This window comes from Phascolarctos cinereus, unplaced genomic scaffold, assembly GCF_003287225.1.
Source record: "Phascolarctos cinereus isolate Bilbo 61053 unplaced genomic scaffold, phaCin_HiC Scaffold_4;HRSCAF=312, whole genome shotgun sequence".
In the NCBI taxonomy this organism is placed as follows: domain Eukaryota; kingdom Metazoa; phylum Chordata; class Mammalia; order Diprotodontia; family Phascolarctidae; genus Phascolarctos; species Phascolarctos cinereus.
This window is the reverse complement of record NW_027555847.1, coordinates 498,838,478-498,851,624: the sequence shown is the minus strand read 5'-3', so window position 1 is coordinate 498,851,624 and position 13,147 is coordinate 498,838,478. Positions and strand designations below refer to the sequence as shown.

The window sequence follows — 13,147 nt, the reverse complement described above, 5'->3', positions numbered from 1 at the left end:
GATTCAAGGCCCACCACCATTTTGGTTGCCCTCCTCTAGACACTTCTCTAGCTTATCAGTGTCCTTAAATGGTGGCACTCAGAATTGAACGCCATGCTGAAATGAGGTCTGGTGATTGTGGAGTGGAGTCGGAATAGAATTCCTACTCCTGAAATCTAACCCGTGCCTCTCTTTACGTAGCCCAGGACTGCATTAGCTTTTTTTTGGTGTGTGTATATGTGTGTTACCCCAATTACTGCTAACTTTTGCACTTGCTGATAGTTAAAACTCCTAGATCTGTTTTTACAGCTCTATAGTCCAATCAGCATTTATTAAGCATTTTCTGTGTGTCAGACAATGTGCTAAGAACCGGGGACACACAGAAAAATAATGAAACCAATTTGTGTCCTCAAGAAGCTGATAGTCTGCTAGAATTATTATGTTCCATCATACCTGTGTTCTTGTCTTAACCCTTTCCTAAGCTATAGGAGCCTAAGGTATCTTTTAAAATGCCTAGCATAAGTGCTTTGTAACATAAAGAATGAGGGGAGGGTCCTGGGCCTGTGATTTCACTGATACAGAGGACTTGCCTAGAACATGGAGACATGAGTGGCTGTCCAGAATTACATAGCTACTATGTCAGAGAATGGATTTGAGTCTTGGAGCTTCTTGCCTTCCAGGCCAGCTCTCTGGCCATTGGGTCATGCTGCCTCTTGCCTTGAAACATAGTAGATGTTTAACAAATATTTGTTGAGTAGATGAGGAAGAGTTTAGACTGTAGTGGATTACTAAACCAATAAGGAAGTTTTGATGTATTCATTTTTCTTTTCTTCCCATGTCCAAAGAAGCAGATTTTTTTTTTTAGGAGGTTGAGGTGAAAGCCAGGCTCTGTTCTTGACTTAACACTACCTGAAACAGCTTATGAGTTCCTCTGCACCATGTTCCTGAAGGGTTTCACTAGGAGATCAACACAGTTTGGTTGGGGTACTTGAGTCTGAAACCATCATTCTTTTCCCCTCTCTCCACGCCATCTGGTTTTGATGTCTGCTCCTGACATGAGCAACGTCATGCCTCAACTGGACCTGACTGACAGTGTTAGCATCACTTTCAGCATAAGCTTCCTCCAGGCTAGAACAGCAGCAGCAGCAATAGCAGCAGCAGGCCCAGCTGAAGAACAAGGGGGGAGAAGGTGGAGGGGGAAAGCAAGGGGGTGGGGAACCAAACCTGGATTCTGGCATTTGCCCCTGGAGCTAGGATTTTCAATCACAAGAGAAAATTGTCATTTATTAAATATTTAACGGCTGCCGTGGTGTTTAGATGCTAGTAATTTCTATTACAGTTTTCTTTTCCTTTGATAGAGTCGTTCTAATAAAGAAGATCCAGAGCAGCTGCGGTTAAAGCAGAAAGCCAAAGAGGTAAGACTTCGAGCTCACCATGCTCGCTGCCTTTGTGTTTGAGAGAAGGGTGGCAGCAGTGCTCGCCTGCCAGCAATTAGGTCAGGGTTTATTTTGCTGTGGCATACCATTTGCAGAGGCCTTGGGGTAGGACAGGAACTGCCACAGGCAAGGGCAGTACTTCAAATAAGGTCAATGAATTATGAGCTTTCCTTTTAAAATTTATTTCCAAGGCTCAGGCCTGTCTAGAAATGGTTCTTTGTAAAGTATAGCAGTGCACTTGGTAGGAATATAATGTGGGATTAAAAAAAAAGAAACTTTTGAGATTTAGCATCTGGGACTGTACAATAGGCTACATTTTTCCAGGGTAATTGTTCGTTTTGTAAATCTGATACTGCTTATAATTCTTTGGCTGGGAGGCGGTACTGGGATTTAGTTTTAAATGGAAAATGCCTCTGGCTTTTAATTTTCTGGGCCCAGCAGTTTTCTGTTCTGGAATGGAGCCCTTGTTTCACACAGTTCATGTTTAGCTGCAGGGGTTTTAGTTTATAGCTTAGACTGGTTAAGCTTTTACTCCCAGAGGCCTCTGCATAGCAACTGTAGAAATCAACAAATAAGTTCATTTATGTCTGCAGCCTCCTCTCAGTAGCTGACTTTTTACATTTCCCAATATCCATTTCCTGACTTTTCTAGCCTCAGAGAAAAAAGCTCCACTAATTGGAGCTTATTTTAATTGAGCCTTAATATTGGATCTCACTGGAGTTGCCCCCAGAGCTACTGGGAACAGAATGAAATGAAAGTACCTAAGGTTGAAGATGTGGTGTGTATGGGGGTGTGTGTGAAATTTTTCACTTGACCTACAGATTCTTTTCCCTGCTGAATAAATCATCAAGCCTGTTCACATTTCTGATTAAGGATCTGACAGCAGACGATAATAAAGACAATTGAGGTGTGAGACGTGTGATATGGAGCTGAAGAAATTGGTTTCTATAGTTACTTGACTGATTTCATGCAATTTTTAAGGATATTTGTGCTAAATGAGAGCTATTTTCTGAGCAACCTTTTTCCTTAACTGTGCCTCTTGAACTATGAAATTTGTTGTTGCTTAACATTGCTGCACTTGGCTCCTAGGTGCCAGCAGCAGCAGCAGGTTATTTATGAATGTTTTAAAGGCCCTTATTGTTTGGATTAATGTAGGAGCTGAGGCAAAACAAATGGAAATCTTGTAAGATATTCTTGCGATGAATTGTGTGGTGGGTTTTCACTAAAGTAGAAAGAGAAAATATATGGATTTGGGGGTAAAGGAGTTTGGGGATTGGGCTAGAAGGGATGATCAAGTGGACAGTCTTTTAGGAAGGGGATCATGAGATGGGGGTGGGGAACGGTTTTATTTTAAGCTAAAAATACCTTTGAGCTAACTCTTTCCAATGCAGATTTTACCTAAAAATCCTAAGTGCGGGAGCTGAACAAACAATGCTATTTAAGTCATAGTGAATTCTAGCTTTATTTTGGGACTATACTCCCTACTATAGCCCTGAATTGAATTTGTGCTTCTAAAATTTAGGTTAAAGATTAAGTCTTCTTGCCCTCTTGTCTTGATTTCCAGAAAATGACAGATTGATTACTTTTTATCCTTAAAGGTCTCATGTTGCCTCTGCTACCCTCATAAGCAGCTGGATTTTTTAGATTAATTATTTCCCTTTGGGTTTTTAATGCATCAGGTGCAATGGCATTGAGAAAACAATGTTTTTAAAAATATTCCCAATCAATAGAAGGGATTGGGCACCTTTTTTTTTAAAGAGCAAATAACAGCATAAAAAAATCTCTATTTTGGGAACAGTTAGTAACTTATGTACCTTTCTTCTTTTTTCAAACAAGATAGAAATTAAAGTGGGGGAAAAAAAGCCTTGTTTTGCAGTCAGAGGACTTGGGTTTGAATCCTGGTCTCCTACAGTTTTATTACCTGTATGATGTTGAGGAAGCCACTTAAAACATCTGGGTCTGAGGATCTTCCAGTGAATGATTAGGGGGTTGAATTCAGTGACCTGTAAGGTCCCTTCCAGTCCTAAATCTGTGATCCTATGAACAAAAGAAAAGTGATATTGAAAAGGGATAAACCATATGATTCTTAATTGAGTCACTGAATAACAACTAAGCAAAAATCTTACCACTGATTCTTTTACCATTAAGACAATGTTTAAAAACCATGTTAAGGGATTATTCAGTTCCCTCAGCATTTATTAAGAAGGCAGTGCTCAGCAGAGGGGAAAATTTAGAATTTAGATAAATAAGATCTTTATGACATACATTCACTATATAGAAATAATGCTCAATAAATAATAAGCACATTAGAAAAGTGCTAAAAGGACTGCTTTGTCAGGCCTGATAAAGTTCTTACTAGCTGGGAGTGATATCAGAAAGTAGCCTTGTAGTTGGTCTTTGAAAAGATGGGAATAAATTCAACAAGCAGAGAGGAACATTTTTCTGTGTAGAAGAAAGAGCACATGGCACACAGATGAGAGAGAGAGAGAGAGAGAGTGTGTGTGTGTGTGTGTGTGTGTGTGTGTGTGTGTGTAGCAGATAATCCAGTTTGATGCCTAGTTTTGCCGTTGTCCCCTAGGTTTTTGAATACCAGGATGTACTTCAGTTCTGAAGAGATGCTCATTGAGTCGTTTGTGACAGAGGTGTTCTTTTCATTTTTTGAAAGTAGCTGTTTGGGATGACACAATATTGGAATGGGACTAATGGTAACAGTAACATTACTTGGAATTCAGAGCTTTGGAGAAGTTTGGAGAGGTTATATAGCAGTTCTTAACTCTGAGCAAGTTTGCCAAGAGCTGTGTGTGTGAATGCTACTTTATGACTTGGACTCTTATCCTAGAAAAATGAATAACTTCTTAAAATCTGACTTTATAATCTGTTTTATTTACCTTTCTTGGTTAAGAGTCCTCATAAAAAAGATTTTTGTTATGTCCCTTAATGCTTGATTATTCTCCTCTTTGCACTAGTTGAAGCCATTCATTCCCTTTTTGGGGGATGGGTGGGACTGGGGGGGGGGTGTTAGTCTTCCAGGGACAAATTGTGCTAAATTGTGAGAGCCTTTAAAGGCGTCCTACATTTGCTTTTCTTTTTTTTCCATTGACTGCCTACAGATTTGTCACTATTGGTACATTCTTTTTCTTTTTAGGTTTCCTTTAGGTTTGCCTCCAGCCAGTCCTTGTTCCAGTGAAGTATTTCATGCCACATACTATTCTTCCTGACCTTGTAGGTTGCCCTTTTGTTTGAAAATATTCTTGTAGTCTGACTGCATTGTCTGTGGGTGTTATCCCTGTGGTTCAAATGTTATCTTTCAGACTTCATTGGTTACCTTTCCTTTTTAGCAGTTGTGCCGGCTATCCTTAAAATTTTAAAACAATAGATAACGCCTCTTTCTCTGTCACAGTTCACCGTCTGAAAAACCTTTACCTAAAAAGAGGTGCTTTACTGAAGTTTTCTTGGATACTTCTCTCAAACACAAGTGCTGGCACCCCACAAGGACCTCTGATTCACACGAAGGTTTAAACAGATCTACTAATTGCTAGATCCTGTTTTCAAAAGAGGAGGAACATCAGCATTCAGTGCAGCTGCAGACATGTCTGTGATGTTAATCTAGGGTACACAGTGCACATCTAATTCTCAGTGTTTTCCCTTTTTGCAGTATCTTCCAGAATTCTGGGGTGCGTGCCATCTGGCCTTTAAAAGTTCAGGCGTTCTGATTCCTTAATCACTTGTTATATTGTGATCCCTACTTCCCTTTGAATTTCTTCCTCCCCTGGGAAATGCGTATTTAATGCATCTGCACATACTGAGACGACGAATTAATTTAATTTCTCCTTAGCAATGCCCAACATTCCCATTTCCATGAAGTGTTAGAATAATGAATGAAGAAAGAGCGAGTTGTAAGTGAGAGTGCAAGAAATTCACCTGCTGGTCCATTAGCTTCCTTGTGTATCCAGTAGAAATCATGCACTGCAATGCATGTCAAGTACTTAAAACACTCAGGGGAATAAGAAGCTTTACTCTGAAATATTGGGGAGGTCACAATCTACAGAAAAGATGCTATATGAAAAGTTAAATAATGTAAGCCACACTAAACATCATGTGGTATATAGCGATATAATGGCATTAAATAATAAATGAAAGTGTTGGGTGATAAGGCCAGTAACAGAGGCAAAGAGATGTGACTTAGGAAAGGAAAGGGAAAAGTATATATTTTTAAGGTGAGATTAGAAAAGCTAAGAGTCAATGAAACATTGTTAGTTTAATAGGCCAGCTATTAAATTGTAACAATCTATGTTTAAACTCTACACTAGTTTTGAGTGGGCCTAAAGCCATGGAACACTGAAGAGGGCAAAATGAAATTTTTCATTAAAAACTAAATTCTAGCACTCAAATTTAATGCACTATGGAGAGGAGAGATTGTTGAGACCACAGGCTATAAAAAGGATATGTCTGTAGTAGAACAGAGATGAAAAGGTTTCAAAACACTGATCTTCTGAAAGAAGAAAGTGGGGAGGGGCTTTAATCTTTTTTTTTTTTCCTCTTTCATAAATACTAAGGATGAGATAAAGAAAAATATGGTCATGTGGGGATCTTGGGACATTTATCATTACTGATCACCAAATGAGACTTTTTCATTGAATTTAAAACAGTAATACTAGGGTACTTTAAATTTTAGGCTCTTCAGCTCACCTGATGGTAAGCAATTGATAGCCCTTCTCTAAATATTAATGAAGAGTTTCAGAGGCTAATTGATTTCATTTGTTCTATTTGAAGAGTTGGCACATCATAGAGGCTTGACTATACCCTCTTGTTTGGTTGAGTTAATACTACACGATAAAGAAGACACCACAATTCATTTGGGGCTTCATGCTTCTTTCAGTAGTAGATTCAAAGTATTCCTAAATCTAATTATAAGTTTTTCCCTAGTGTAGATGGTCAGGGAACAACATTCTTCTGATTTTTATTCTAGGGAAAGCAGTGGAGTATAGAAGGTAAAGGAGTAGAAGAATCAGTAATGAGAAATACTAGTTGTTAAAAACAAAAACAATAATAAAAGAGACATTTCTTTGCCAAGCCCACAGGTTTGTGTTTGAAATTATTCTTGAGGAAGAACTGAAAGGAAAGGTAAAGTGTATATGTATGTGTATTATAAGAGAGGAAGGTGGAGACAGATACTATCTGGACTAGAAGCTGTATTTGAATGAATGAAGTCACACCAGTTTTAGGGAAAGGGAAGGGGAATGTGCATCATTATTACAGGATACACCTCAGAGTAGATAGGATAGGCAGAGTCAAGGAGACATTATTTGAACTGAAAGAGAAGGAGCAGGGACAGTCTTGATGACTTAATATCATTACTAAGATCTCTAGTCTCCAGAAGTTCAGAAAGCTCAAATTTCATGCCCACTAGCCTTCTGTCCTGGGAGTTTACGTGGCTTTCTGGGTGGAAATAATCAGGCCTTGAATTGGTTGAGTATGAAGAATGTTGTCTAATGATTAATTTGAGAGTTCAAAGGTTAATTCCTGGTTTTTATATATAGGTTTTCAGTGGATTTCTTTGAGAGGGTAGTAGATACTGAATCTTGTAACTTGTTTGTATATGTTTTATGGTATTCTTTTTTGATTTCAAGATTAGTCAATCATTATGCTTTTATAGTACAAACTGCAGCTTAAGTTTAGAAATTTTAATTGTAGAATCTTATTTATAATAAGTTTGCTATCTTAAGCTAAAGAAGGCATAAATCAGTGAGAATACTGAAGTTGGTTAATGTTTTGGTGTGATGCTTGTTTAGTTCATAGCAAGGACCGTGTCTGGGCTCATGAAGATGGGCAGTGTGATCAGATATCTCCCACCTTTGAGATCCACTCCGTAGTAGGATGGTTTCTTTCCTTTAGCACAGAAACAATAGTACATGAACATAAGTGTATTTATTGTCACTTTTTATTCAGCGATTTCCACAAGAATTCTTGCTTTATGGCCAACTGGTAGGCTGTGATGAAGATAACCACATGGGTATTGTTGGTCCGTGATGCAGGCTTGTTTGGGTTCCTTGTAGGGAGGGGGTAAATCTCTCAGGCTTGCATAATCCCATGTCAACATCCCTTTTCTTTTATATTTCCTTCTGAAGAACTGACTTTGATCCATTTTGACCTTTTAATGGTATGGTAGTGACTTTCCTGCTTCTAGATTTTCAATTTAGGCATATTTTTTGGCATTTTGGTTTAGGCCTTGCTTTTCAGATGCTCCCTTGGCATATATCCTAGGGCAACCTTCATAGCTTTGACAAAATTCTGTCATATATAGGATGGTACTTTTTAAGGAACAAGTCAAGGAGTATTTTTAAGAAAGTGAAAACTTGACTAATGTAGATATCTTTCCCTTACTGGTAGTAGGGAGATAAATCTCTCAAATTGTGGGGGTCTTTTTGTTTTTGTTTTTGTTTTTTTGGCTAGGCAATGGGGTTAAGTGACTTGCTCAGGGTCACACAGCTAGTAAGTGTTTTGTGTCTGAGGCTGGATTTGAACTCAGGTACTCCTGAATTCAGGGCCGGTGCTCTATCCACTGCGCCACCTAGCTGCCCCTCAAATTGTGGTTTTTATCAGATATGCCAGAACCTTCTTAAAGTGTAGGGTAAGGTCAAGGGTTTTTACATGTAAGTACTCATAAGAATCCTAAAAGTGTGATGGAGAGGAGAGGAGGGAGGATTTTCTTGAACAAGATGTTTAACTGTAGTTACAGACAAATTATTTGCACTCTGAAATGCATGATTGAACTAATAATTGCCTTTTGGACTTTAATACTAACTTATTTTTGTATAACTTCTCATTCAGAAAGTGAAGTCCTTTTCCACTGTCTTTCTGGTGTGGATATGACTCTTAAGTTCTTGAAAGTTAGGCCAATGGACTGTAAGCCCTGATAGATCCCACTGCCCTGGAAAAAAGCCAGGTTGTTGTGTCTTGTTAGAGAACTGCTTAGCTAAGTTCAGAGAAGGTCATCACTAGATTGGCTCTAGGGTGTAGAATTTTTCAGCCTTGAAAACTGTTTACAAAATTTTAGAGGGGTTGTGATCTTTGTTGGTAGAGAGAGTAACCAAATGGATGAAACTTCACATACTTGACGTAGTCAAGCAAATTACTCATTATGAAAGTTGGAGCAAGAACTGAGCTTAGTACCTCATGGTATATTTGCCATAATTTTCCTCAGACTCCATTAGCTATTCTTTTTTAGCTGTTTTTGTTTTTTCCAACTTATAGTTAGATGACACATGTAAGCTTATAGCATGGCATTTGTTTTTCATAATTTTCCATTTCCCATGTCTTTTCTATACTTACTGCTTCCTAACACTAGGATTAATATATTGTATGCCATATTCTTACAACAAAATGGGGTTTAAATTGATGTTGGACTATAATTTTGCTTGCTTTAATATACGTTAGAGTCCTACCCTAATCCTATTTCATAGTACAGACACGACTGGTATAGAGATGACCTTGGATTGTCAAAGCATTTGCCAGCTTGCCAGAAAGAATTCGGATATGGGCTTGGATCTGGTGTCCATCCTAAGTGATTTTGGAGAACTCATCACAAATAGATTGGCCACAGGATCTGCCTTTTTTAGCCATAGCAACTCAAGCATGCTGTCTGCTAAGACAAACATATTGTATTCCATATGGGCAGAGAGAATAACCATAATGTCACAACTGTTATTTGAAATGTTTAGATGACTGTTGAATAATTTCTTTTTTGGAGATAGACTTGTGTGATTCCAATAACTTTAGTTTCCAATCTTTTACTTCCCTTTTATTTTAATATTTTATTGATGCTTAAAAAAAAACCCCGTTAAATCTAGTAAATCTCTCCCCTCTCTCATAGAATCCTTTCTTATACCAAAGAAAAGCAACTAAGCAGAGCAAACCAACATAGCAACTATAGTTGATAATACATTCAACAATCTGTACACATAATCTCCCTTATCTTTGAGAGGAGGAAAGTACTTTATTGTCAGTTCTTAGGAACAATTCTCAATGTGTCTTTTTTTTCTTTACCAGGAAATAAACTGTAATTTAAAAAATATGTGTGTGTGAGTGTGTGTATGTGTATATATCTTTCTGTCTATCTATATATATCTCATAGTTCTCAATGCAACATCAGTTATTGAGGAGGGTAAAATTTTGTAACATTGTTTAATCTTAATTTTCCTGCTACCCACCTTGACCCACAGTACAGAATAAGTCTTTTTTGGACATGGCCAGTGCTGGAATTTTTTTTTTTTGGTTTAGCTATGCATATTTCTTACAAAGGTTTTGTTTTTTAGTGGAGCAGAGTTGGGGGAACAAACAAAATAGATTTTTGAATATTTAAAAAATTGTAATGTCTTTCTGTATCTTTTATTTGTTATTGTAGTCATTGTGTATGTTCTCCTGCTTCTGTATTCTTTACTCTTCATTAATTTGTACATATCTACCCACATCCTTCTGAGTTTCTTATATTTGTTGTTTTATGTTTTGCCTCCTTTACTTATACTTTACAGCAGGAGAAGGATTACAGCCCTTAGTGCTTTTTCTTTGAGCCTACTATCAGCTTTATAACAGGTGAAGTGATTCACTGCTTCTAGTTGGGTATCCGTGTTTATGTCTAGGGAGCCCATCATATCACATACATCACTTATATTTCACTTATTATTTCTTCTAAAAGATCCAGTTCTGCCTATTTGTTTCTGTCTTTTTTTCTTTTTGGCGGGGGGAGATCTAGGCATTGGGGTTAAGAGACTTGCCCAGGGTCACACATCTAGTAAGGGTCAAGTGTCTGAGGCTGAATTTGAACTCAGGTCCTCCTGTCTCCAGGGCGGGCGCTCTATCCAGTGCGCCACCTAGCTGCCCCTTTGCCTATTTATATGGTTCTTTTTAAACTAGTTTTTATTTTTCCTTGCCTTTAGTTGTCCTTGAAAGATATTAATCTTTTCTATTCAGAATTTCCTCCATGGAGCTTAACTCTCAAAGCTTGTATAATTTCTAAACCAGATCACTTCATACCATTAAGCTGTAGCTCAAAACCATAAATTTTATTTAAAAAGGAATCGGAGTTTAGAACAGCAGGCATGAGAATATGCCCTATTGTAATTGTCCTCTTGTTTCGCTCAGTTATATCATGCCAAAGAACTGTATTTCTAGGGCATTGATTTTAATTTCTCTTTGAGTTCCTTTACCTTCTTTGCAATTATAGTTTTAGAGAGTTGCCTACAGCAATGAGGAGTCAAGTGACTTTTCCAAGGCTACATAGTCAATATGTGTCAGAGGTCTTCCTGATTCTGAGGCTATCTCTCAACTCATTATGACATGATAAGCCTCTTGATACACAAAATATTTCTCCTTTTACTATGCAGTACTTAATAAACCCTGTCCTTCTTGCTTATCACCAGATTAGCCCCAGCAACACTCAAGGACCATGTAAAAATACATGGAGAAATTATTGGTGGAAGGCACACCCCCACTGATGAAATTATGGATCCTTGAAGTCTCTGTAGTATATAGACCAGTATCCAATGAGCAGTGCCTATGCAATTGAGCAGGTCTTAAGTTTTGCTGAACAGTGAATGGTGAGTGTTAGTCGCTGAATATGTTTTACTAGAAACCAGTTGTCAAAACTCTGGCTAAAATACCTTCTTAAAACTGAAGTTTGATAGAACTCTTATTTTAGCTTGAGGAATCAAAAAGGAGCTAGCTGTAAAAGATACTGGTATGTGAGAATGGTGGAGCAAATGAAATTCCCTTTCCCCAGGCAAGCCTCTAGCTCGGTGGATGACTGTTTATACCAAAGTGAACTTACTTGTTTAAATTGTCATCTTCACTCACTGTTGATATCAAAAGTACCTGAACTTTATGCTTTTCCAGTCAAAACTACTGGGTTTAAAAAAAAATCTTTCTGCTGGCAGAGATATGCTTTATATATGTGTGTGTGTGTGTGTGTGTGTGTGTGTGTGTGTGTGTGTGTATACATATATATATATATACACATACATATATGTATATTGTTTGTGTATGTGTGTATTGCAGTGGTTATTTGTGAGAAACTTTCTCAAAGGTTTAAATTTAATGTACCATCCAAAGACAGTGGTCCTTTAGCCATTCTTTTGGGGTTATGAACTTTGTAGAAATTTTGAGCATGAAACTTCAGAAAGCTGAGAAAAGTGTAATTTGCCCATACCTTGAGAAAAATAATTCACTAGGTAGAATATGAAGTGAAGAACAGAGGTCAGTTTTAAAACCTTTCATTTTGTATGATTACAGCTATACTGCAAATGCCATTTCTCTATAGGAAAGGACTTAAAACATGCCTAGCCTTTTGATTTCTGCTGCAGGTCAGATTAACTAAAATGGTTATTTTGTCACATAGAAGTTTCTGGCTGTGTCAACATCAGACTTTTAAAATGCTATTTTTTTTTATTATTAAAAAGGCCAGCAGCAACAAAGGGTATTTTACAGCTTCTGAGACATTTTCTTAGCAATTTCATTTTTTCTTAATAGACAGAATTAAAAAAAATCTGTATTACAGCTTTTGGGAGCAAATAGAAGATGACACTTTCTTTTCTAGTCCTTGTTTATGAACTAATCATGTACGTAACATTTAGGGGGCATTATGGGAAAATAAAAAGGAAAGTTTGAGCTTTATTGATCACTTATTTAACACTGTCATATGCTAAGTATATGTGGGGTTCTCACTGTTAGTGAGTAGTGAATGTTATATTGTGATAAAACTCAGCATGAAGAAAGGAATCAGCTACTCATGGACAGCCCACCCATTGTTTCTCTCATCCGTCTCTTTCCTATAAGTTAGCCATAAAGACCTCACAGGGAGTCTGCCAAATGTATTGTGGCAGTCTCCCTCATTTGATCCTAACATGCTGAAGATTCCAAATCAGCATGTGGTTTGTCAAGGGGACAGTTCTTGCAAAGTCACAGAGATGGAAGATTGCACATCATATATGAACAGCAGCAAGTACTCTACTTTGACTAGAATGTAGTGTGTGAAAGAAGGTGATGACCTTGGATCATGGAAAAGTAGACTGCCAGATTGTGAAGGACTTTTAAAATCCAGTAGCAACCACTACTGGAGGTTCATGAGGTGCCATTGTTAAGAAACCTGGTAGCATTGCTAGGGATTAGGAAGACCTGGGCAAGAAATTGACAAATTTAAGGGCACCAGTCATGTCCGTCATCATTACTGCTGATTGAGGGTAGTGGCCGTGGAAGAGATAAACACATTTGGGGTATTTCTAGTATATTAAATGAGATGGTGACAGAGAATAAGAATTGTATTTTTGAATCATGGCTTGAAGTATAGGTCTGATAGGCCTATACCTCAGTATTCTTATTTTATACCTGAGTATTTTTAACAAGGGCTGATTTTAAAATATATTTGCCTAGAGACTGGGAAGTCTGATTAAGAGAGCTTTAAACCAAGAAGGGAGAGGACAGGCAAAATCTCTGAAGCCAGATAATACAGAAAGTATCAGGAATGACAGAGAAGAAAAATGTTGTTAGAGAGGAATCAGAAATTTACAGGAGGCACAGTTCAAAAAGCAATAGTGATAGTGACTAGATCTGTGATTTTAATAGGAAAGGGAATACTCAGGTAAGAAAACTCTTTCTACCAATGCAGGTCAGCACTTTTTCTGCAACTTAAAGTCTTAGAGAATTGCTCAGAGGATTTGCCAAGATCACATAGCCAATGT

The 13,147-nt window shown here is 37.7% G+C and overlaps 1 protein-coding gene across 1 annotated transcript in view; it reads left to right on the top strand.

Annotated features, from left to right (window-relative positions):
• TAF4B (TATA-box binding protein associated factor 4b) overlaps positions 1–13,147 on the top strand; it is a 182,353-nt gene that overhangs the window by 105,176 nt on the left and 64,030 nt on the right. Inside the window, 1 exon segment of the mRNA XM_020968729.2 lies at positions 1,338–1,394. Coding sequence (XP_020824388.1) covers positions 1,338–1,394 — 57 coding nt within the window.